Source organism: Choloepus didactylus, chromosome 9, assembly GCF_015220235.1.
Source record: "Choloepus didactylus isolate mChoDid1 chromosome 9, mChoDid1.pri, whole genome shotgun sequence".
In the NCBI taxonomy this organism is placed as follows: domain Eukaryota; kingdom Metazoa; phylum Chordata; class Mammalia; order Pilosa; family Megalonychidae; genus Choloepus; species Choloepus didactylus.
In genome coordinates this window covers 79584659-79610326 of record NC_051315.1, presented here as the reverse complement: position 1 = coordinate 79610326, position 25668 = coordinate 79584659, and the positions used below count along the sequence as shown (strand labels likewise).

General features: G+C 35.8%; 1 protein-coding gene across 1 annotated transcript in view; it reads left to right on the top strand.

The window, feature by feature from the left end:
- The window catches only part of COL5A2 (collagen type V alpha 2 chain), a 181816-nt gene that overhangs the window by 144405 nt on the left and 11743 nt on the right, over nt 1-25668 (top strand). The window contains 28 exon segments of the mRNA XM_037850470.1: nt 2115-2213; nt 2555-2599; nt 2711-2809; nt 4026-4079; nt 4309-4416; nt 5393-5446; nt 6122-6220; nt 7063-7116; nt 7849-7947; nt 8057-8110; nt 8258-8311; nt 9281-9334; nt 10055-10108; nt 11682-11726; nt 12048-12146; nt 13131-13238; nt 13510-13563; nt 15812-15865; nt 16093-16146; nt 16945-16998; nt 17406-17513; nt 17638-17691; nt 18201-18254; nt 19161-19322; nt 19981-20088; nt 21256-21363; nt 22460-22513; nt 25202-25309. Of these exon segments, the coding sequence (XP_037706398.1) occupies nt 2115-2213; nt 2555-2599; nt 2711-2809; nt 4026-4079; nt 4309-4416; nt 5393-5446; nt 6122-6220; nt 7063-7116; nt 7849-7947; nt 8057-8110; nt 8258-8311; nt 9281-9334; nt 10055-10108; nt 11682-11726; nt 12048-12146; nt 13131-13238; nt 13510-13563; nt 15812-15865; nt 16093-16146; nt 16945-16998; nt 17406-17513; nt 17638-17691; nt 18201-18254; nt 19161-19322; nt 19981-20088; nt 21256-21363; nt 22460-22513; nt 25202-25309 (2151 nt within the window).

The following is a 25668-nucleotide window of genomic DNA, read 5'->3' as shown; positions in this document are numbered from 1 at the left end:
TCTCTAGATCTTGTTTTCTCATGGAATTGTGTTGGGGATTGAGATAATCCATGTAAAACCTTAGCATAGTGCCTAATGCAAAGGAAGCCCTGAATATAGATTCGTGTTTCATTTTAGAAGTGCAATTCAAATTGGATTCAAACTTGGAAATAACCCACATTAAACACACACACACACACACACACACACACACACACACACACACACACACACAGTCTGTAGCAGACTTTGAAATGTGAGTCATCAAGTTAAATTATTCTGCAGGCTCCTTCTAATGGGTTTTTTTTTTTTTTTTAAATGCTGTGCCTCAGGGATGAGGCTGCTTTAAGATGATGCCCTAAGGTACTTTTCCTGCCAGCCCCTTCTTTCCCTGTGAACTCGGTGGGTGGGCCTCTACTCGTTCTCCTCTGTATCTGATGCTGTCCTCCAGCCCCTCTGGGCTTTGGAACTGAAGTCCTAATCTTGCTGCCATTGCCAGTGACTATTGGGGGGGCTGAAATCTCTCTACCTATCCTCGTCAAAACACAGGAAACTCCTTCCCCATTCATTTGAGAACCGATCCCACCCCCGCCAAGTTGAGAAATAAGAAAATAGTACTCACGAAACTCAGGACTGTATGACTTAGCAGAAACAAGATTTATGCTCCTATTGGGACATGTAGTTAAGACTTTCCTAACAATCACAGTTTATAAAACAGTTCACTCTGAATAATTATCTCCAGCAGGTTTTGGTAGTACTGGCTGTTGGCTACTGAAAACTGTATAATAAAGCTCAAACTTGGACTGCTCTCAGAAATGGTTTCCCTGGCCTACCATCTCTAGCATAATATTCCCAGGGCTCTCTTTTTGGCCAGGATTCTGCCTCTTGACTCTGGATGAAGAATAAACTTCCACATCCAGCTCGTTGCTTTCCAGTGGTGAAGGATGATAGGGAGTTTATATGTTTTGTTGATACCAGTGAGCCTCCTAAAGCTTAGATTTTAGTTTTCCTGGTCCTTCTAGGATTAGATCCACATAGGTACATAATATGCCAGATAGAATACAGACAACCAGTTAAGTCTGAATTTCAGATAAACAAAGAATAATTTTTTATTACATGTTTCAAATAGTGCTTGAGACAAACTTAACATTATATTTGTTTTTTTGTTTTTTTTTGTTTGTTTTTTATCTGAATTAAATAACTAGGGGCTTAAAATGTACAGGTTTACTATTTGGAAAGATGGAGATGTTTTGTTAGTGCATGGTGGTGATAGTGGCACAACATTATGGGTGCGGTTGACAGCACTGAAATATATATCTGAATATAATTGGGAGTGAAATGTTAGAGTTATATATAGTAACAGAATGAAAATTTTATAAAAAGATCCATGGAACTACACTGCACAAACAGCAAACCCCTAAGTTGAACCACGGACTTTAAATAATAGTACAATTGTAAAGGTGTGCTATTGTCAATTGTGATGGATGTTACACACCAAATACAGGATATTGGTGGTGGGGTGATATATGGGAATCCTGTATTTGTGTATTACTGTTCTGTAGACACACAACTTCTCTAATAATAACAATAATAATAATAGAATTTAGGCATCCTGCATTTTTATTTGCTAAAACTGGACCCCTGTCTCAGCCTGAAAGAAGAAATGGGGTAAAGATAACCTGGACCAATTTGCTCTGCCCTTACCTTAATAATGTCTTTTTGGGTACCTGTTCTCAGTTTTTCATTATTAATCTAGATTATGTTAGGTTTTAAATATGTAGTAATGAAAAAATCTGTAAGTGTGGTAAAAGAAATTCCAGGTTGTGTGGATGTTCAGAGGAGGAGAATTTAAGATGACCCCGAAGGATGCTTGGCACATCTATAACTGGAGACTGAGGTGTGGAGAACCTTCCTAGTGAAGCGGCTGGGGGCATCGTCTCGCACAGAGGGGTGGGAGGTATGAGGGCCACTCCATAGATTAAGCTAAGCACACACCCCTGAAATAAACCTTTTTGTACTCTTGACCCCTTTCAATGTTTGGGTTTAAATTATAAAACTCCAAATAAGGAAACAAGTTTGTACCATACAACATTTATATTTTTTCTTCCATTAACATTTCTGTTTGCGCCCTTTAGGGTGAAGCAGGTCCCACTGGGGCAAGAGGCCCTGAAGGTCCCCAGGGACAGAGAGGTGAAACTGGGCCTCCAGGTCCAGTTGGTGCTCAAGGTCTTCCTGTAAGTTCATAGCACATTAAAGAATAAACCCAGAAAGTAGAACACTTTTGCCACATCAGAAAAAATGCAACCCGTTTTAATTTATTCTCTTTGAATCTGTATGAGTGTTTAGAACTCTTGAAAAAAAAGTTCCTTTGTCACTTCTGAAAGTTTTGCCTATTGTAGGGAAAGAGGGAGTTAGTCACAAACAGTGATTTTTATGATATAGTATATAGTAGTGGTTGATTCTTTTTTTGAAATGTTGCTGTCTTCTCTTGGAAGATTAATGGACTTCTGAGTACCACCCCATATGTTCCTATATATGGCTTATTATTTCATAAACTTTTCATGTATCTCTTTAGGGTGCAGTGGGAACAGATGGTACACCTGGTGCCAAAGGCCCAACGGTGAGTAGCTGCCTTTATGCCATATGACATTAAAATGGACATAATTATTTGGACATTGCCTCTAGACTTCTACCTAGATTTCTGCTCATTGAGTGACTTGCTCTCTGTTAGGGCTCTCTGGGTACTTCTGGTCCTCCTGGCTCGACAGGGCCCCCTGGATCACCGGGACCTCAGGGCAGCACAGGACCTCCCGGAATTCGAGGCCAACCGGTAATGACCTTTTAAACAAGAATCATCTTTTGGTATAATCCAACTAAGATCACCAGGAAAAATAACATGTAATATGATGCAATGAGACATAGAGAACGTGACGTCTGAATGAGTGAAATGAAGATTGGAATCTCTGTCAACTGAAAATTAAACATTGATGTACAGTTTAGATGTCTAAAATCCTAAGTGGAACATTATTGCATTATGTTAACTTTTAATATTCTTTTCTTTAAAACAATAAGCTCATCACTTCAAGATCTCCCTTGAAGAATGTTATGAGCAGTTAATGATAAGCAGTTACGGAAATATTTTGCAAGCCAGTGTGAGGAAATGTAGATATCTAATGGGAATTGATACGGCTAAGTGGGTTCAACAGCTACTTATTATGGGTTCATCTTGAAGAGTGGTTCCAACATATTGTGTTCATATTGAATGAGTTTCCGTACTTTGTAGAAATTATTTATTAGAAAAATAATGTGGTAAGCCCATAAGAAACAAACTCTTTAAGAAGTTGTGATCATATATCTTTTTCTTGATAAATAAACATGAAAACATTCTTTACTAGGACTACTTTAAGTAAATATTTTGGATTCTTTTCCAATTAATTTGGTCATACTGATAAATCCTTTTCCATTTGGCAAATTTACTAAAACATTGTTGTTACTGGTATGTGGCATTTGATTTTACCATGTTCTGAATTTATTGATCTGGTTCCTAGAGCATAATCTACAATTTTTATTTAAAGATACCCATACACAAAACTCCAGAACACTCCAAAGTTGAAACACCCTATTTCAAGTTGCAAAACTCTCAATAAATGGAACATAAATATATTATTATTTTGATTCTGGGTGAACACATCTACTTTCTAAAATAAACCCTGAGGAGATTTATCTGTTATAGTTAGATCTAATTTTAAATATCAAATTCAAATCATCCTAATTATTCTAATATGAATGATGAAAATTCTAAGATTTTAAAAATAAATCTCTTGAGGACCACTGTAAAATAAATGAACTGCTGACAAGTTATACTGAAGTTTGCAAAAATTCACATACATTCTACAAGATTTGCAAAATTTAAGGAATGTTATTATCCTATGAATTCAGTACAGACTAAGCTACAGAGCATTTTAATGCCTAATCTCTGTAATTAATTAGAACAGGTTTAACTGCCTAATATTCTGGTTCTTACAATATTAATATTTTTATTTTAGGGTGATCCAGGAGTTCCAGGTTTCAAAGGAGAAGCTGGCCCCAAAGGGGAACCGGTAAAGTTTCAAAATATTTTAAGCAATAAGAAGAGCATAAATATTGTTTAGAAGTGTGCAGCTCAAAATGCTCAAGTGTTTAAAATAACAACAATGAGAATTATAACTCATTGGGACAGAAATTGTTTAATATAGTTTAAAATTTATGATCCTCTTTATTAAATGAGCTCTCCCAACTATAACTCACTGCCCCTGTGGCTCTCTTTAGTGACTGTTCTTTTTTCAACAGGGTCCACATGGCATTCAGGGTCCAATAGGCCCGCCTGGTGAGGAAGGCAAAAGAGGTCCCCGAGGGGATCCAGGAACAGTTGGCCCTCCAGGTCCAGTGGGAGAAAGGGTATGATTTGAATAATAAATTCTTAAAGCTGTGGGGAATTACATGAGTCAGTTTTGGGGTGGTAAGGAAAATGAGCAGTTAAAAGAAATGCTTTCAGGTAAACTGCACAGTGCAGTAAGGTTATCTGTGAATAAAGGAAGCCAACTGTTTGTTTTTCATTCATTCAACTTATATTGATTGAACAACTGCTCCATGCCAATTTGATGTATTAGTACTAGCAATACATGAGTGAACAAGAAGTCCGTGGTGCTTACTTTCTAGTTGGAAGGTAAATAAATAAAAATAAAGTTGCAAATTTTAATAATGCCATAAACACATGAAAAAACAAGATGATATGATGGAGAGTAACTTCAGGTGTATGAAATTGATGCAATGTTAGATTAGGTGGGTAGGAAATAGGTTTCTCCAAGGAGATGGTGTTTTAATTGAGCCAGCAAGAGAACCTGGTATAAAGAGCAGCCTTGGCAGAGCAAACAGCAAATGCAAAGCCCCAAATCAGAAAGGTCTTGGTAATTTTAAAGGACAGAAGAGGTTACTGTAACTAAAGTATAATGAACCAGTTCTAAAATGAGCAATAATACATAGCACTTTACATTTGTATAGAGATTAAGAAAATGCAACAGACTTCACTTACGGAACAAATACAAATGCGTGTTATCATTGACATTTTGATCGCTGTAGAAGGTGCCACCCAGCCTCCCTTATTGAGATGTCAGTGTTTCTTTTTATCTAATTTTACATTGAACTGTTAGAATATTTCTTGATTTGTGGGAATAATTGGATCAGTACTTATATTTTCATCAACAATGAAAACTTACTCTGTATACTCAGACTTTTTTTTTTTCTTTTACACATCTATTGGCAGGTTGCTTTGATCACAGCTCCTTAAACTTTATAGTTCTGAAATTAAAAATGACACTCAATATATATTGCTAAATGTCAACAACAATTTAGATGGCATTTTGATCATTCGTAGGGTGCTCCTGGCAATCGTGGTTTTCCAGGCTCTGATGGTTTACCTGGGCCAAAGGTGAGGTTTCCACATCAGTGCTGACACTCAAGTGGGTGGTTCTGGGTAATAAAAGAGCTCGTTTTCCTGTGTGGTGATCTATCCCCAGCCCACGCGAGTCCATATCCAGAAAAGAGATGGACAGAAATGTCTAACTCCAAACCCCTCTTGCATAATTACTGAATTTTAGAGGTCTGGGGGCGGTGATTGGGGACAGATAACAGTTGAAGGAATATGGAAGCTTGTTTTAGATTTGTCAGGGACATTGCTGGAGAAGTAAAGGTAATAGATGCTTCCTTTAATTTATAGGTATTTTATATTAGCTGGAAATTTAGACTTAATAATTCTGTTTTGTTTTTTAATCTTAATTGTTGGAGTGAAGCGCTAAGGACATCTTTCATGAGTTGGTGATGAAAAAATATTATTCCACAAGGAATCCAAATTAGAACTAAGTATGAAGTGACATTGTTTACCAAGAAGTCTTTCATTAACTACTCTGGCAAACCACTTTTAACTATTTAACTATTAGTGCCTTGATTTGTCAATAAGAATTATATATATCTATATGCTATGATTAAGTATGTTTATATATATATATATATATATATATATGTATGTATATATAATGATATGATTACATTTGTTTCCCTGCACCCCTTTTTTTTTTCTGACAAATTCTGCTTTGCTTTGTACCAGGGGGCTCAAGGAGAGAGGGGTCCTGTAGGTTCTTCAGGACCCAAAGGAGGCCAGGGCGATCCAGGACGTCCAGGTGAACCTGGGCTGCCCGGTGCTCGGGTAAGATCACAGCAGTCATTTGCTACATCAACCCAGAAGAAATGCTCCCGAACAATCTTCGGAGGGATTTTTTAATTAGATCTCTTTCACAACTTGGATCATTTATTTGTTTTTATGATTTTGACCTCAATTCATTATTTTTTAAATACTGTTTGTTATTTTTGTCATGTAATGAAAACAGAGTATTAATCAGTGACTTCTAGTTACCCTTTATCAAATACGTATGTATTAATAGCTTTACCACCTGATGTGAAAAAAATCTATTTGTCAATTTTTATAATTTTTCTTTACTAGTTAGCAACTTCTTTAACTTTTGGCAGAGAGAATTCCTGATGCTGTTAGGAATTTAATTTTAACAAGTTGCCACTTGAAAATTTGTTTGAACTATGGATAGAGGCAATTTCCAGCATTTCCCTTAAATATAAAGGACTTATACAAAAAGTTGTTGAATGGAAAGAAACATTTAGCTCAACATAAGTGTGTATAAGGGTTACTCTACATCCTCTGGAACCAGGGCCAGGGACCTGCACCCAGGAGGGGTACGTGAAGGACCAGCCAGGGTACTGTGAGATTCTACCACTTTTAAGTGGCCTTTTTCATGATTCAGCACTCAACCTGTTACTGCAGTCTTTTAATTGTTTTTTGAATCTTTGGGAAAGTGGTTTCTGCCAGCTCTTGCTCATTATTCAAAGCTTCTATGAGGGGACGGAGCTCTGAAGATTCCCACTCCAACATCTTAATCAGGGCAGGCTGGATCCTTTTACTACGTGATTTTGACTCTTTAGAAGTTTTACTTGAAATTGCAGATCAGCAACATTCTGACAATTGCTTTACACTTTCAGGGTCTGACAGGAAATCCCGGTGTTCAAGGCCCTGAAGGAAAACTTGGACCTTTGGTAAGTCATTTAAGCAGAAATCCATAATCATTAAAATTTCTCAATAGACATGCAACTTAAATGATAAGATATTTATTTTTTAAGTCAATGTTTTTGAGACTGTGGTTACTGATCATGTTTTCATCTTAAAATGACTCCCTGAAGCAAAATCTTAGGATTGGTGTGTTTTCAAATTGACCAAAAAGTTGATCAGCTTTCATGGAGATCAATGTTTGAGATTGAGATTGCCTCCCCAATATCAGTGAAAAGTTAAAATCATGTATTCTTTCAATAGTATTGATGAAAATAGTGTATTAGCAACATTTTCATTTCTTGATATCCTTCCAATTTTCTATGTTCAAGAGTTAAATAGATATGAACTTCAACAGCCTAAATATTCTAGGCCCTTCCCTTATACTGAAAATCTGAAATTAAAGTCCTGAATTTTCATTACCGCAAACCAGAGTGAGTGAAAGAAGAGAGAATGATGTTTCCCTATTTGTACGAGAGTGAAAGGAGAAGTGGAAATGGGGCTTGTGTATAGGTTAAGAATAAAATCCCGGTTCTGAATACTTATAATACTTTAGCAATTTTAAAAAAACATTCAACTGTTCTGATTCATTAAGATGAAAACATAGGGTATTTGAAAGTTTTTATAGCTTTTATAGTAAACAAAGCCAAGTGACAGTTTGGGTAATGTAATATTTAGAGAGAATTTACGTGAAACTTAAATTGTTCTTGTAAATTTTGTAGGGTGCTCCAGGGGAAGATGGCCGCCCAGGTCCTCCGGGCTCAATAGGGATCCGAGGGCAGCCTGGGAGTATGGGTCTCCCGGGCCCCAAAGGGAGCAATGTGAGTACAGTGTATACTGTGTTTGCCGTCTCATCACAGCCCTTATTTGGAGCAGGCATGTTGTTGGCAAATTGATTCCATTTTTAAATAACTTCTACTTCTTATTTAGGGTGACCCTGGAAAACCTGGAGAAGCAGGAAATGCTGGTGTTCCTGGGCAGAGGGTAAGTACCCATTTTCTGCTAAAGAAAAAATGTATATAATTCATATATATATATATAATCCATATATATGTATATTTATATATAAATATGAACAAAACTGTCCAAATTCACCTGGCCTTACCTCACAAATTATCTGATTGATTCTAGGGAGCTCCTGGAAAAGATGGCGAGGTTGGCCCTGCTGGACCTGTGGGCCCCCCGGTAGGTGATATTTTAGTGAGAATATATTCACATTGTATTTTTCAAGGATGTTTGGCCAAGATTTTCATTATGAATAAGTCATATGTCTCAGAGGAAGTGAATAATTAAGAAAATACTTGATTGACTATCAAGTATAATTTGGATTTCTGTGATGGTGTCTTTTGCCTTTTTAAATATAATTATTTGTCTTTTCATTTTAAACTTCCTTAAAAGTCTGATGGCCAAGGCTATGTTGTCTTTGATGTGTCACATAATTGAAGAATATATAAAATGAGGAAAATAGGTTTTAGCAAATAAAAATTTTATAATGTATTTTACTTCAAATATTAAAATATTTAAATATACTTACCCTCTTTTTCCAATAATGTATCTTATAGAAATTTATTCAACCTTTTTTTTGGGGGGGGGTGTGCATAAAGGTGAATAATATTTATTCTTTGAGGTATGTTTTCATTTTAAAATTAGGATTTTAAAATTAGATGTTTATAAGAAATATTTTAGCATATGTATTTGTTTTGATGTGATCAATTTAAATATCTTTCTAAAATGTTTGCTTTCTTTACTTATTCCAGTTTTGAAGTCTTAATAATTCTTATGACACTTAGCTATAAACTACAATGGAAGTATTGCCCTTTTAGCTTTGAAATGGGAAAATAATACATTTTTCCATATCCAGTTCATCAAATTTCCCCATACTTTTATTATTGGCTCCAGATACTTCATGTTTGGAGCGAAAAATAAATACACGTCATTAGTCCCTTCACTGAATTTGGAAGAGAGTTTCTCACCAGCAGGGACTTCAGCCTCACCATAAGATGACTTTTAATCCTAGTTTATTATCTAGCTAAACTGAAAAACACGTGATTGGAAGAAATATAAAGAAGTATAATACTTCCAGTGGTTCATATAAGTAGGAAGCAGGCATAAAGATCTTGTTGTATTCACGATTTTCTTTTGTTCATAACTTAGGGTCTAGCTGGGGAAAGAGGAGAACAAGGACCTCCAGGCCCCACTGGCTTTCAGGTAAGCACCAATTTAGTTTTCTATTAATTCTTCCAAAGCTAAAATGCATTGTAAAAGTATAAAAATATATGGTAGGATTTTCAAAAAAGTTTTTTTTTTTTTTTGGAAATAGATATTTGGATAAAATCTGACATTTTTGTTCAAAGAGAAGGAACAGATTTCCCCTAAAATACTGACCAAAACCCTAAACTATTAACAAATTAAAAATAACAAAATGTTTTTAATATCTCAACAAGCTTTATACAACTATTTTAAAGGCTTATCTAGTTTTATTGGCACAGTGTCTAACACTTTTTATTGAACAAATTTTCATGGCTTATATAAATATGTTGGTATGGTAGAGTGTCTATTGGCATGAGTAGTTGTAATTTGGAAGAAAACTTTCAGCACTGGCTTTAAATAATATTCTAGCAACCTAAAACATTGTTCTCAGGCCCATAAGGACTCTGCAAATAGGAAGAACCTTCTGTTATGTTCTTATCTCCTTTTACTAAGTGGTGTGCAAATGAAAATCTAACCATATAAATTGACCAGCTTCTGTATTGTATTAGGAGATGTAGTTTTCTCATTCTGTTTTGTTTGAACCTGTCCCCGAGCAATATCTTTGACTTGAAAACATAATCATGGAGGCCCCATGAATTGTAAAAGTTGAGCTGTTAACACTTGTTGTCTATTAAAGTTTCACAGATTCAAAGTTTTATTTCCTTACTTTTGTTTTAGGGACTTCCTGGTCCTCCAGGGCCTCCTGGAGAAGGTGGAAAGCCAGGTGATCAGGTAAGTTTTTAAATAAAAATAATAGTAATATTGAAAACACTGAAAATCATAACACTTATGTGTGAGGCTCTGTTCTCATTTGCTTTAGATTTATCATCTTTTCTAATCCTTAAAACAACCCTATGTACTAGGTACTGTTATTATATCTGTTCTCCAGATGAGGGTGTTAGGTAACTTTCCCAAAGTCACACAGATGATACAATCTGAACCCAAGTCTGCTACCCAAGACTGTGCTGTTAATCACTAACTATATATTACCATAACTATAGCATTTTACTGAAGACTTTATAAACAGTTATGAACAGACCCTAGCCATTTTATTGCTATCATTTTACTGGCACATAGGTTTGTTTAATTTATTTGTCTTTGAGTGAATCATTTATTCATTAAAGCATTTAACAAATATTTGCCAAGCACTCCATGTGCTTAGCTCTGTGAGGCACTGGTCTTACCCAGATGAACAAAATAGATAATGGTCCTTGCTTTTATATATTAGAGTATGATAGGAGATAGAGAGTGTAATATGACAGTGATAAAAATAGCATGTTCTAAAAGCTATGGTAAGGGGGGCACTATGTGTACGGAAACATAGAAGAAGCACCTAATTCAGACTTGGAGATTTAGGAAAGGTGTCTCAGAGTAGTATCTATTATGAGATCTGGAGGATAAATGGTAGTGACGATAGGGGAGGGCAGGCAGAAAAGTGCTGCAGGAAATGGGAACAGCAGGTGCAAAGGCTTGCTGATCGGTTTAAGACACTGAAAGAAATTAGGGATGTCAGGAGTATAAGTACAGTGGAGGAGGTGGAGATAAGATCTGGAGGGGTGTATCAGGAGCGAGATGATGGAGGGTCTTAATTTGTCTCTAAATAATTTATTCTTTATCATTAGAGTAATGGGAGGTTCATGAAAGGCTTTTAAGTAGGGAGCAGTATGATCAGAATATGGTTTTTGGAAGATTCACCACAGTGAGGGGAATAAATTTAAGGTCTAAAGTTATTATCTTTGTCAGACAGAGGAGTTTTGAAGCAACAAACTTTCCTCTAGTTAAGAACAAACTGAAACTCTTATGTAGTCATGACTGTACTAATTTGAACCCACGATTTCTAGTAGAGTGCTTTGTCAATATTAAATGCTCAAGAAGTATTTTCTAAGTTGAGTAAAATTGAATCATTTCCATTTAAAAGACCAGCTCTTTATCAGGAGTTTTTAATATCACTTTCCTGTGTTTAAATTGTTTTATGTTCCATTAGGAAAATAAAGGCATTTGGTCTATATTTCATTGCCACAAAAACTGATGCAGTGTCTTTGGAGGTCATATTTTGCACGTTCTCATTGTCCAAAATCAAACATTCAAGCATAACCTAAATTTATCAGGAAAAATGATTACAAGCGATATACATGTTATCCCCTCATTTACAATATATATTTTGTTCTTCAATATTATATAGGCTTATTTGGCCTTCTAATGGTAAATGAAAAGAAATTAGGTGTATGATCTGTAAAGTTTTCTAATAAATACCTAAGAGCTAGTCAAAACTTTTCTTCCAGTTTTTCAAATTATTATTTTATAGGGTGTTCCTGGAGATCCTGGAGCAGTTGGCCCATTAGGACCTAGGGTAAGTATTTTCTCCTTTGTGATTAACTTTGTTTCAGTCTTTCAATTTAAAGGGCATTTTTATCTTAAAATAGGCTTTATTTTAAGCATTAAATTCTTCTACAGACTAAAAATCAATTTTTTGAGATATATTTTGTCCTGTGAAACTAGCATATCCTTACTTCAAGTTCAATTCTTATCAGTAAATTAGAAAATTAATCCTCTGTAGTTTCTCATTTCTACATTTTTCTTCAGTAGAAGCCATTTTGCAGATTGCCAGAAACATTTTTCACCCATTTTAAATCAAACTCTGAGATTATCTGACATTCTAATGTTGTTCTAGGGAGAACGTGGAAATCCTGGGGAAAGAGGAGAACCAGGAATAACCGGACTCCCTGGTGAGAAAGGAATGGCTGGAGGACATGGTCCTGATGGTCCAAAAGTAGGTATAGTGTGGACCTAGCACTTCAATATGCTCTAAAATTACCCCTCTGTAAACATGTGATGGTGCTAGAATGCCTTTCCCTTTTTTTTAATGAGATAATTTGATTATATTCAACAAATATTTAATGTAGGCCAACTAAGTTTGTTATTGGCCCTAAAGAGTCAGCTGAAAGAAGATTTTCTTCTATGATGAACCTTACAGTCTAGTGAACATAATGATGCTTTCCTGTATGCAAACACATTCCTAATGTTTACTAATAAAAATTTTATTAATGGCTTTGATTAATAAGCAGAGGTGAGAAATAGAAATTGCATAATTTATTAGGAGGCATTCTTAATCATATGTTCCATTTTCCCTGTCTTAGCTTCCACAATTCTGCTCATTAAATATATGACAGTATGTAGGTTTTGAAATATGAAAATACAATACATCATAAAACAGAAATCAGTGCCCTTTCATTTTGGGTACCATTTGTGATTGGTAGAAGATAATGTGGCCAATTTCAGGATAAATAGTTGAAGTAGAATTGTCATGATCATATAACATAAGATCCTACATCATCTCTGTAGAGTCCCAAGTGATTGTGTAGGGTCTCCTGCAAGTTAATTAGAGCCTGGAAACCAGCTTAATATCATTGGTTCATTAGTCAAAGAATGTAATATATAATGTCTAAATGTAGCATCTTTTTTTATTTTTCTTTATTAGAATTCCTATGATGCTGACAATAAAAGTAAAAACTGCAGCTCTATCATTTTTTACTTGAATCATTGTTCAATTTTCTTCAGAGATAAAAAGTTGTAAACATAAACCAACAATCAAAAGGACAAAATCTGATTTAAAAAAAAAAAAATCATATCAGACAGAGACAATCTTCCAAATGAAAAATATAAGCACTAAGTTGAACCACAAGATATTGCTGGCATTCAACTATTTTTGACCTACCAAAATGGCAAATTCATGTGGTATTGTTTGTTCCTTTAGGGAAGTCCAGGCCCAACTGGGACCCCTGGAGACGCAGGCCCACCAGGCCTTCAAGGCATGCCGGGAGAAAGAGGAATTGCAGGAACCCCCGGCCCCAAGGGTGACAGAGTAAGTCTGGTTCTGTTCATTCATTCATTTAGACTTTCTGTTGATAATGACTACCTGAGCAGGCTTTTACTTCCTACCATTTTCTGAATCACAAGTCCTTCATTCATTCATTCTCTCCTTCAAAATGCATTTATTGAGAAAATGCACAGTTCCAGGCACTGTTCTAGGCCCTAGGGGGTACACTATGAACATGACAGATAAGCCCTTGACCTCATGAACGTGTGGGAATGAGTCAATAAATGAAATCATGGTGTTTTGTATGCTTCCCCAGGGTGGCGTAGGAGAGAAAGGTGCTGAAGGCACAGCTGGAAACGATGGAGCAAGAGTAAGTGAAAGCATTCCTTTTCCTACCTGAGCTAGGAATCAACGTTATCATTTTCCAGTGAATTTGCCTGAACCCTGCAAAACAAAGTTGATCATGTTTCCTTGACTGTCAGGATTTTGAGAATGACGGAATTTGAAATTGATGTTGATCAACCATGGATATTCATTTTGCTTACTCTGAATTAAAGCAAGCCCCAAATTAAAATTATTATTGAGAGAATGAAATAAAACACATGTTATATTGTACTTGTGTGTTCAACACTTTAAGGGGTAGGAATTCTCTTTATCTTTATCATCTTTTAATTTTATATGCCACGTTTATTTCCATTAAAATGCTGATCTAATAAGCTGGCCTGGACCTCATTCCAGTGCAGGCAAGTAGAATTTTGTAATGGAGACAAAGTTGTGGTAAGTGTTTCTCAATATCCTGAATGTCAGTGGTGAGAAATTACTGCACTATGAATCATCGTTAATGCTTTCATCAATAAAGAGATGGAATAAGTGAAATGTCAAGAAGGATGGATGATACCAAACACTGTTTAATGTCACATCACAAATTGACATTTAACAAGTGTTAGGTCCTCAAAAATAAAATTGCATTTGCGATTCCAAGAACAATCTGACTAGAAAGACAATATATTTTCAGATGTAAATGATTCACTCATGGAAGAGTAGTTAGTCACAGTGGCTCAGACATACAGTATCTTCTGGAATAGTTCCTGACTTTTGATGAATAATTTCTGTTTCAGTATGACATGTTTTGCTGTTAGTTGTCATAGCAGTTTTACCAAAAAAGGAGTTCATGTTTGAGCAACTGCTGACGTATTGGTTCTAGATATTGAGCTTCTGCTAATACATTGCTTACATTAACTTTTGATTAAGCAAATAAAGTAAAAATATAGAAAAGTTATAGTCTTAATTGTAATGGTTCCTTCTTACTTTTACTGAAAAGCTAATTAAGGGTGAAGCCCTTAGTTTGCCAAATTATAAACATGCCTTTTGGTTAAATCTAATATTTAATTAATATTTGATTTAATATTTCAAAAAAGCAGTCAATGTAAGTCTGGTATATTACTTGCATTTTACATCACAAATGGTCTGGACTGTGTAGTAAGTAGTGCAACACTATTTGAAGGAGCAATGTGTTGACAGTTCACTTTAAAGGGAAGTTCAGAATACATATTTCTTGTTTCTATGAACTGACTTTAAAAATGCCATGCAAAAGGTTCTTAAGCAACACCTACTTTATTTTTAGTGAGATCAATCTTGTTTTAGCAAAGGTGCAGATTAGTGCACTTATTGTAATCTCATAATAAAGGAAAAAATGAATGACATGTTTTATCTGTATGTAAAGAAATGTCTGTGGATGTAAATAATGAAGTGTTGTTTACCTTTAATCAAATCCTTTAAGGAAGTAAATTTAGGTAAATTATTGGAAGAATACTGTTCCATTACAGAGTCAGAAAATAAAACCACAGAATTTTCTCATGTTCCCGTCAAAAATATAAAGTGAAGGTCAATTTTGTTCCTTAAGTGTCTTCAATAATATATACAGAAATTAAACAACAAAAGAATGTTTGGGCTACATATGGAGAGGCAATACACGAGGTTCAATAGATTTAGAAAAGTTATTTAGAAAAGACTCCAATATAATCCAGCAATTTAAGGATTTTGACCACGTATCAAGAAGACCCAGGTTGTATCTGCTTGTGGCAGCTCTCTTAATGCTATGAGACCAAAGAACCCATTCAACCCCAATTTAGGTGGGTAGTGGCACTCCTTTTCATCTTACAAGAATGAATGCTTGGGAGAACTGAATGCTTTAGCACAATTTCACTTTTTCAATAAAAAAAGAGTTGATATTGAGTATTCTATGCACAAAAAGAAAAGCTGCTTTTCCATCTATACTCAAATTTCAAAATAGGTATGAACAAATTTAAATAGGCTAAGAAACATAGGGATATTGTTGAAGAATAGAATTAATTTGGATCTAATGTTCAAAGACAGTCTTATGTATTGGATGAAAGAAATTAAAAAGTTCTATGGAGAAATTGTGGTGGAAATTATTTTAGACTAGACAGAAAAGTTTTGAGAATATGCAGATTATATTGCTTATTGTAGGTAGAGTTTTTGCAAAAGCATCCAAGCTATAACAAAGTAGTCACTTCTTTTTACTTATTTGTTAGTCTAAACAGGGAGGTTTCTGTATATCCTTTTACTCAGTATGCCTGCATTCTGTCAATTGACAGGGTCTCCCGGGTCCCTTGGGCCCTCCAGGTCCTGCAGGTCCCACTGGAGAAAAGGTAATGTCATAAGTTGTTATTTTGTTGACTTAAAATCAAGAGAATTAAATGTGCACTCTTTTATAACAATCTCTTCCGTAAAATATGGTAGTTGGGCTGGATCATCTCAGAGTTCTCCCTTCCCCTCCCTGCCCGCCTCCACCTACTCCCCCAGGGCCTAATGTCCTACAATTATAATATGTTTTCCCATTGCTTTGAACAACAACCATCTAAAATCTGATTTCTAGGGGGAACCTGGTCCTCGAGGTTTAGTTGGCCCACCTGGCTCCCGTGGCAATCCTGTGAGTGACAGTATTTTCATGTTCTTTGGTGTAAGATGGAGCAGTAAAACAGTTCATCATTTATCCTGATATTTATATAGAACTATACCATTTGGTTTAGGCCATTTATATCTTTCTGGTTTTTAACTTTAATTTTCTAATTAAATGTAAAAAAGTAGTGTATAATTTCTACACAATCTGTTAAGTTTAGGTAAGCAACTGATTTAGTAAATAATCACGAATTTTCTTTGAGACTTCTGACCTTGGGAATTTTGCTCTATTGCCAATATATCTATAACACCATTGAGAGTCTTCCTTAAGCAGTATCTCCAATTACTTCTCTATATATCTTTAACTTTCTGTTTTGAAATGATTTCAAACTTACAGGACAATTTAAAAACAATACAAAACTAATACAGAGAACTCCAATATATACCACTTACCCAGTTACCCAGATTTACCAACTTTCACTATATCATTCTTCCTTTCTCTCTCTCTCTCTCTCTCATTTACTTATCATTTTCTAAACATTTGGGAGCATACTGCATGCATCATCCTCCTTGAACACTTAGTACTTCCATGTTTACTTCCTAATAAAACATTCACTAATGCAACTTCATTTAGTATATCAAGTTCAAGAAACTTAATTTTGAAATAAAGCATATAGTCTATATTCCATTTTTTTCCAGTTGTCCCAGTAATGTCCTTTTGGGCATTCTCTCCTTCAATGTACAAACCACATTTATATAGTTGTATTTTTAAGTACTGTTCCCATTTAGAATAATGTGTGAAAGCTAAAGTAAGTTCTTCTTCTCTTAGGGTTCTCGTGGCGAAAATGGCCCAACTGGGGCTGTTGGTTTTGCTGGACCACAGGTATAGTTTTGAAATATCCCTAATTTACAAATGAACACACCTCTTGTTATAGCAATGAGTTTAGTTAATTATCATTGTCATATGTTTTGAAGGTAAGGATTCTGGAAAGTTTACCATTTTCTAGGCAATATTTTCAGTTTCAATACATTTTTTCATAGATTGGCACAAAATGTGTTGTTTGCACTATTTGGGCTTGTGTACTTGTTTGTTATAGTAAAAATGGGATGGGATAGCTTGGTTTTTCAGGCTGCCTTAAAAGATCTCAACAGGGTACTTCTTTTTTCTGCTATGTTTTAATCCAAAACACCATTTTACAATAAATGATTAAATGATATGTTAATAATAATTACTGTAAAACAATTTGTCTGTAAGTCTTATAATCTGTTGCTGTACACAATTGCATATAGGGTCCTGATGGTCAGCCTGGAGTAAAAGGCGAGCCTGGGGAGCCAGGACAGAAGGGAGATGCCGGGTCTCCTGGACCTCAGGGTCTTGCAGGATCCCCTGGCCCTCATGTAAGTCAAAAAAAAAATGATAACAAAAGACCCAACTTTAGTCTAGAACCTTATGTTTGGAGCTTTTGTTTAGTTAATTTTGCAATTTACTACAGAGTTCTTTTGTTTGTTTCTTTCTATTTAGGGTCCTAATGGTGTTCCAGGACTAAAAGGTGGTCGAGGAACTCAGGGTCCACCTGTAAGTTGGTTTGAAGCTTTGGGAAGTATGCACAGCTAATCACAGTTAACTAGTTCTTCTCCCGCCATTTTAAAGTTAGTCTTAATCTAAGACTGTAACTATAGTGTAGTGGAGAGGGAACTAACTTAGATAGAGATCTTGTGATCTTGGAGACCCAGTTGCCTCATATGTAACATAAATAATCTATTAACTATTAAAGGAGTAAATGAATAATGTAAACACACTTTATATAATTTTATTATATACAATATTGATGTGATTCTAGGCCTACATGTATATATTCAGAATAAATGAAAAGTGGGAAGAGAAAAGTAACACACTTCCAACCAGTTCACTCAGGTCCATTCTCAAAAACATGTGATGCATTATATCAAGAAGAAAAAATATATCAGTTACAACATAGCAGACAATCTAAAGGCCTAAGTCTCCCTGTGAAAAAAAAAGTTTCCATGAAAGTACATGTAATGAATTAATGTTGTTTTGAAATTGTTTCTCTATTATATTTCTAGGGTGCTACAGGGTTTCCTGGTTCTGCTGGCAGAGTTGGACCTCCAGGCCCTACTGTAAGTCAATTCCAGTAATTCAAATCATTGATAGTGGAGTAATTGCAAAAATATGTATATATACATATATATTATTTTACTGTTCTATTTAATCAACTAATGGTTTATTTTCCTATGTTAACTTTTTTTAATTAGAGAGGTTGTAGGCATACAGAAAAATCATGCAGAAAGTGCAGAGTTCCCATATACTCTACCTCGCATGCAGTTTTCTTATTATTAACACTTTGCGTTAGTGTGGTACCTTTGTTACTATTTGTGAAACAATATTATTGTAATTATTCTGTGAACTATTGTCCAGAGGTTACGTTAGAGTTCACTGTGTTTTGCAATTTTGTTTTTTTTTAATTTTTATTCCAGTAACATATATGCAACCTGGAATTTCCCCTTTTAATCACTTTCAAATATATATTTCAGTAGTATTAATTACATTCACAATGTTGTGCTGCCATCGCCACCATCCATTACCATCACTTTTCCATTACCTCAAATGGAAAAACTGTGCCTATTAAGAAATAGCCCCCCGTTACCCACCAACACTCCGCTCCTGTATTCTAGTTTCTGACTTTACAAATTTGCATATTCTGATTATTTAATATAAGTGAGATCATACAATATTTGTCCTTTTGTGTCTGACTTATATCACTCACCTGTGTTAACTTTTCCCCCAATAATTCATACTGACATTTTTCTAAATCCTATTCATATTTAATAACCTAGTATTTCTTGGGAGAGGTTATTTTAAAGTAATTTTTAGATCCAATATCTGAGTATTGTTTCATCTGGGTACTAAATACTAGCTGTACTGTGTGCTAATAATCATTCTGCATCTGAGGCTGAGACCATTACATCAGTTCTTACTTGGCTTCCACTTTGCCCTTCTGGGTGTTTCTTTCTGTGTTATACTAGGGAGCTCCAGGACCTGCGGGGCCCTTAGGGGAACCTGGGAAAGAGGGACCTCCAGGTCTTCGTGGGGATCCCGGCTCTCATGGGCGAGTGGGAGATCGAGGACCAGCTGGACCCCCTGGTGGCCCGGGAGACAAAGGGGACCCAGGAGAAGATGGGCAACCTGTGAGTGTGGAATCTTTCTTCTAGCTGAGATCATTACAAATAGAAACCCATAATCACTGCCATAAGGAAACTATTTAAACATTATGCTGAGTGCTCTCATAAATCCATTAAGTACATTATGCGCTACATGTTTTTAATTTGTAATTCTCTGCTATAGAAAAACATATGTGTATAGATACTAAAAATTATTTATTATAGTAATGGATATGGTGTCCAAAGTAAACAAGAAACCAGTCTTTATTATCTGCACTGCATGAAGAAAATGTTTTTTTAAGACATTGCTAATTGTTTAATATCTAAATGCCTCTAAATATTAATATGTTTAGATAGGTCACTATTTCTTTACCTTTTAAAACTTTCCTTTGCATTTTTATAAAGAAGAAACAAGTATTTCTCTGAAAAATTATCTCTTTTATACAGTCCATATTCATAATTGTTTCCAAGTTCTTTTCCAGCTGATGAGCCATTTTCACCTTTGAATAATCTTAGAAACTTTATGTGACTTACAAGCCATGACTACTCATTTATAGAATGGTTTTATGAAACAGGGGTCTTTTCCTCATTCAGAAATCCCTGTAAACAGCTGAAATCCTTTGTAAAATCCTTGGGGACAGTTTTCTCCTTGGAGAATTCCTAACTAGTTTATCCTCAATCTTAGGGTCCAGATGGTCCCCCTGGCCCAGCCGGAACCACTGGGCAGAGGGGAATTGTGGGCATGCCTGGGCAGCGTGGAGAGCGAGGCATGCCCGGCTTGCCAGGCCCAGCGGTGAGTGGCTTCATCAGTGACTATTTCACCTGAATATGTATGATATACTCTATGTGGAAATAATTTAACTTATTTTTTTCTTAATAAATAGATTCACAGTCTTTTTTAGACATAGATTATGAGTATCTTAAAAACCCTTTGATTTCAAATGTCACATTCTCTACTTAAGTACCTTCCAAAGTCTCTGAGAGACTATTAGGCTAACACTGGGACAAGAGAAGCAGGCAAATAAGAAAATGGATTTTTGGTGACTCTTAAGTCTTTCCCCAAAGATTATAGAGATCCATGGAGCTAGAGAAGGGGGATAATCTCCTGGTGAGTAGGGAGCTACTTCTTAAATAAACATGCTTCACAAAAATATCCGTATTTCACAGTTCAGAATGTAAGTTTTCATAAACCATCAAAGAGAAGAAGTAGTTGAGTTAAACTGAGTAAGACTGGAGGTGAATATTGGGTGAACTCTGAGGAGAGACTCTAAAAGTAATCTGTTCCCTGGAGGTTGCTTATGAATCTCAATATCCCTGAGGTATGAATAAAAAGTTTGATTCAGTGTTAGCTTTGAAGAGATTAAAATACCACTGAAAGTTTATGTGCTTGAGACAAAAAAAAAGACGATGTTTTATATGGGATGTCTACAGAGAGATTTCACCCTGGGGGCCCTGTGGAACTGCGCTGGGATGGGAAGAGTTGGGAGTAGAGGTCTGAATTCAGCAAGTCAGGTGTTAGAGGATGTTTTATTGTTGATAACCATATGATCCAAGCCAAGGACATGGATGTATAATCCTTAAAAGGCAGACTAACGTATTAAGCTATAGAAGTAAAGTGAGCAGGCAAAGTAGGAGTGAAAACCAATGAGTGTAACTTAATAGTGATGTAGACTCCAGAAAGGCAGCCAGAACTGACCATGGTACAACACGATTAGTATCCAAAATGCACTAAGCTGGGGGCAAAGGATGCTTTTTGGACCCTTTGATGTATCAGGATGAGCGTGATAAGTGGTGGGCATACCTTTAAGGAGGCATTACAGTGACATGGGTATTAAAGGACAAAGAGCAATTATTATGGAAGATGGGACTGAAGTCCTATTTGAATACATGTAGCCTTAATGTGAGCTGACATTCTTAAATTTCTTCCGAGGTAGTTGACATATTTTTACTTTTATTTCAGGGCACACCAGGAAAAGTAGGACCAACTGGGGCACCAGGAGACAAAGGTCCACCAGGACCCGTGGGACCCCCAGGCTCAAATGGCCCTGTGGGGGAGCCTGGACCTGAGGTTAGTACTTTAGTGAAAATAATTCTATTCTTCATCATCTGAGTGTCATGGGACATTTTTTTTTTCCATTTAGAAATTGATATACAAATTTAGACATGGATTGTACATTTCACCTTAAGGAAGTTTCTTAGTGATATTATTTGAGGTAATCTACTTTCCTAGAAAATTGGCTGAATGATGACATAAATAAAAGGAAACAACATTGGTGTCTTTCCACTGACCTTAGTCTAATCTGGACGTGAATATTTTAGTTGATTTAGGTTGTTTCCAGATTGTTTTGAAGATGAAAGGACACATCCATTCATTATCCCTTCATTCTGCAATGGCTTATTTGTCAAAATTGTCAAGTTTTATGGTAACAGGATTAATATAATTATTATAGCTTGTGAAAGGGACAAAGTAAGCAGAGATCATTCTACTTAAATTTCACTATAAAGCAATGTCATGGATGTCATGTTCTCTTTGACTATTTTGAGTGGAAATCAGTTATTGAAAAGCAATTGGAGATGTTACAGGTTGGAATCTCTTCTCTGTGGAGCTTTAATGAATAAATCAACAGACATTCAATGCCATATGTTTTTGTTTTTTTTTGAAAGAAACAATCAATTTCTTTGAGAGTAATTTTGATTAAATGGTAAAATATGGTTCTGAAAAAATGTTCAAAAGAGAATAGGGAGAGAAAACTATATATTTTAAAAGATAATTTATTATCATCTAACTTACAGTTATTTTACTTCAGTACTTTAAGGATATTATTTAGATTAATTTAAGAAGTAATAGAGAGTAAAACCATTCACGGGTAATAAAAACAAAATTAAAATACCAAGAATTTAATATTTATTTTAAAGTATTTATGATTTTTTCTTCTTTTAATAAGAGAGAGAAATGAAGACTTTACTTTAGATTCAATAAGGATGTGTTATGTTAATAATTTTACCAGCAATTCAAAGTAATAAAAAAGATGGCAGAAACCTTTCTTCTGCTGAGATTTCCATAAATGCTAATTTATAGTTTATAGAAGAGATGAAAAACATGATGTAATTTTTATGACAATTGGAATGAGATTTTTTCATTACTCTGTTATGATTCTTTATAGGGTCCTGCTGGTAATGATGGCACTCCAGGACGGGATGGGGCTGTTGGAGAACGTGTAAGGGCAATTTCACTGATTACAAAATCTGGAGTAATGTAAATATGAAATCTTTGCAATTCTTTAAGATTAAGAAACTACCATTTATCCTCACAGCTACAATGCAGCACTGATTTTTCTAATAATAGCCTTTTTGGTAAAGTCATCATTTTAGTAACCCTGTATATGAAATGAGATTTGAATACACAGCCAAGTAAGATGGCATATTTTTATTAAGAGTAAGAAAGCAAATTGGTTTCATATTTGGTGCAATATGGAGGCTTTGGATGAGGATCCATACTGAGGGGTCTAAATTTCAAACCCATATACCAAAGTATGAAAAGTATAGTGCTATGTGGCATCTAAATTTCTCTACTCTCCCCCTAAAGTGAATGCCTCATGAGGAAATAAGCCATGTGGCTTTCTAAACATTGTATATTCCATGATATGTTTTAAAATTAGAAATGTGTTGAACTGTAAATATTCCTAACTTTACCTCAAGCTCCAGTCCCTTTGGGCAGTTCCCCCAGTTTCTCAGGCTACATATCAGGTTTTGGATGGCAAAAATTGCCCCACATTCCAAAGTCCCTAATGATTTCATCATTCTTCCCACTCTAAGGGCTACATTGTGTGGTAGAACACAATTTGGAGCCAGACAAATCTGGGTTGGAAGCTTGATTCCCTAAGTACCTAGCTATGTGACCTTGAGCAAATTTTCTGAAATTCAGTTTTCAAAATTTTTAAATGCAATTAATATCTATACCATTTAGGCATTTATATGTTAAATACCATGTTTAAAGTACCCAACACAGGGCAGGTACTCAAGAACATCATCATGCTACAAGCATTTCTGCAGGTGGCCTATTGGTTTGTTCTCTAAAGGGAGAAGAAGAAGGATTCTGGGCTAAAGCCCTCCTCATCTACAGAGGACCCCAGAAGCTGCAAATTCTCTTGGCAACTAGAGTTTTCCCCTGGTCAGGATACACGATCTCATGCAGTACTCTGCAAAGTTTTTGCTAAAATAATTTTGAAAAATCTATGAACCCATATGCATGTTTTTATGTTAACATCCCTTTTTTTTTGAATCATAAGTTTAAATAGTTGCAAAGGAGATAATTTCTGGTGAATTCTAAATGCATATGTTTTTGTTCTGGTTTGCTAATGCTGCTGTTATGCAAAATACCAGGAATGGATTGGCTTTTATAAAGGGGATTTATTAGGTTATAAATTTACAGTTCTAAGGCCATAGAAGTTTCCAAACTAAGGCATCAACAAGAGGATACCTTCACTGAAGGAATGCCAATAGTGTCCAAAACAGCTGTCAGCTAGAAAGGCACGTGGCCAGCATCTGCTGGTCCTTTGCTCCCAGGTTGCGTTTCAAAACTGATTTTTACAGATTGTCTCTAGACTTCTGTCTCTCAGCTTCTCTCAGTTGTCTGCTTGGTTGTCCTGGGGCATTTCTCTCTAAGCATCTGGGAGTCCTCTCTTAGCTTCTCTGGGGGCAAGCTCTGGGCTTCATCTCTTAGCTTAGCATCTCCAAACATCCTTCTGTCTGCATCTCCAAGTGTCTCCAAGGACCAGCACCTGTGTTGGCTCCTTACTCTCTTAAATACTCCAGTGAACCAATCAAGACCCACCCTTAATGGGCGGGGTCCACACCTCCATGGAAGTAATTTAATCAAAGGTCTCACTCACAGTTGGGTGAGTCACATCTCCATGGAAACACTCAATCAAAAGGGTCCAACCCAATAAGATTGGGTTAAAAGATCATGGCTCTTCTGGGAGTCATTATAGTCTCAAACCAGCACAGCTCTTCAAATATATTTTTTCAAAACCTTGGAGTTTTCAATTCAATTTATTCAATGTATTAGAAGTGTCTGCTATATAAACTAATTGCTGAAGTTTACCCTGGTTGACAAATTAGTCAGTTGAATAAGATTTAATTTCTGTCAGAAAAAATGTCTAAATCCATTCAAATAATTATGTCTATCCATGCTCATATAACAATCATCTCATCTCTCACTTCTTAAGGAGACACGTAAGATTTGCAGCTTTGTCACAAGTGTGTCCCTACCTGGATAAAATAAGGAGCAACCCCTTTCTTTCCAAATCCCTCTTTGCTTTATTCTCAGTTGAACTACAAGTTTGGAAAAAGTCCCTTAGTTTGGTGCCGTAAAAGTTTTACTTCTTGGGACACTGCACCATAGTAAGACTGCAAATGGTGTGAGGTCTGCCCTTCTTTGATAAAGTGGGGCAAGGGTGATTGTTAAAGGGAATACAGAGAAAAATTCTCAAACATCAGCTTTCTGAAAGGATACATATGGCTTTGAAGATCTACAAGTTGGTTTTCTTAAAATTATTCCTGCTTTCACCCTCCCTCGAAAGTCTTTGTGTACCCCAAAGGTACAGGGACCCCAGTTTAAAGACTGCTGCTCCAGGAAACATGGTAAATTCTGGAGGTGACTGTTCCTGTACTCCAGCAATCTTGCTTGTGGGGACAACAGGGCATGGGTGGATGGAGGGATGAGATAGGTCAGACGGCAGACTGTCTGATAGGACAAATAATATTATTCTTTTCAGTTTGATTTATTAAAAAGTAAACAAGGAATATGTGCCAGTTTTCACCCTATTGTGAATAGTATGACCATAAAGAATACCACTGTTTTCTAATAAATGTTAAAAGAACAATATTACGGTTACTCTTGTCAGGGCGATCGTGGTGACCCCGGGCCTGCAGGTCTGCCAGGCTCTCAGGGTGCCCCTGGAACGCCTGGCCCTGTTGGAGCTCCAGGAGATGCAGGACAAAGAGGAGATCCGGTAAGGAGGGAGCCAGTTTCACACTGACAGTTACACACATCCATATGCTATATTATAAGCAACGTATACACATGCACGCAATCATGCATGAGCGCTTGGGTAGGGATTTTAAGCAAAGAATAAATGGTCAATTATGAATTAATTATATATTTTTTAGTTTTAAAGGGAGATGTTGGGTTTATAACAGGGATTCAAAGACCCTGATGCTTTGATTTTCATCATCTAAAAATATGGTTTATAGGAAATGTGATAAGTATCAGGCACAAGTTAAAATTAAGTAATGTTTTATTGTAATTGACTAAAGATTGTCACTTAGTAAGCCAATAAAATTGGCTATAGAAGGTACAGTGAGCACATTT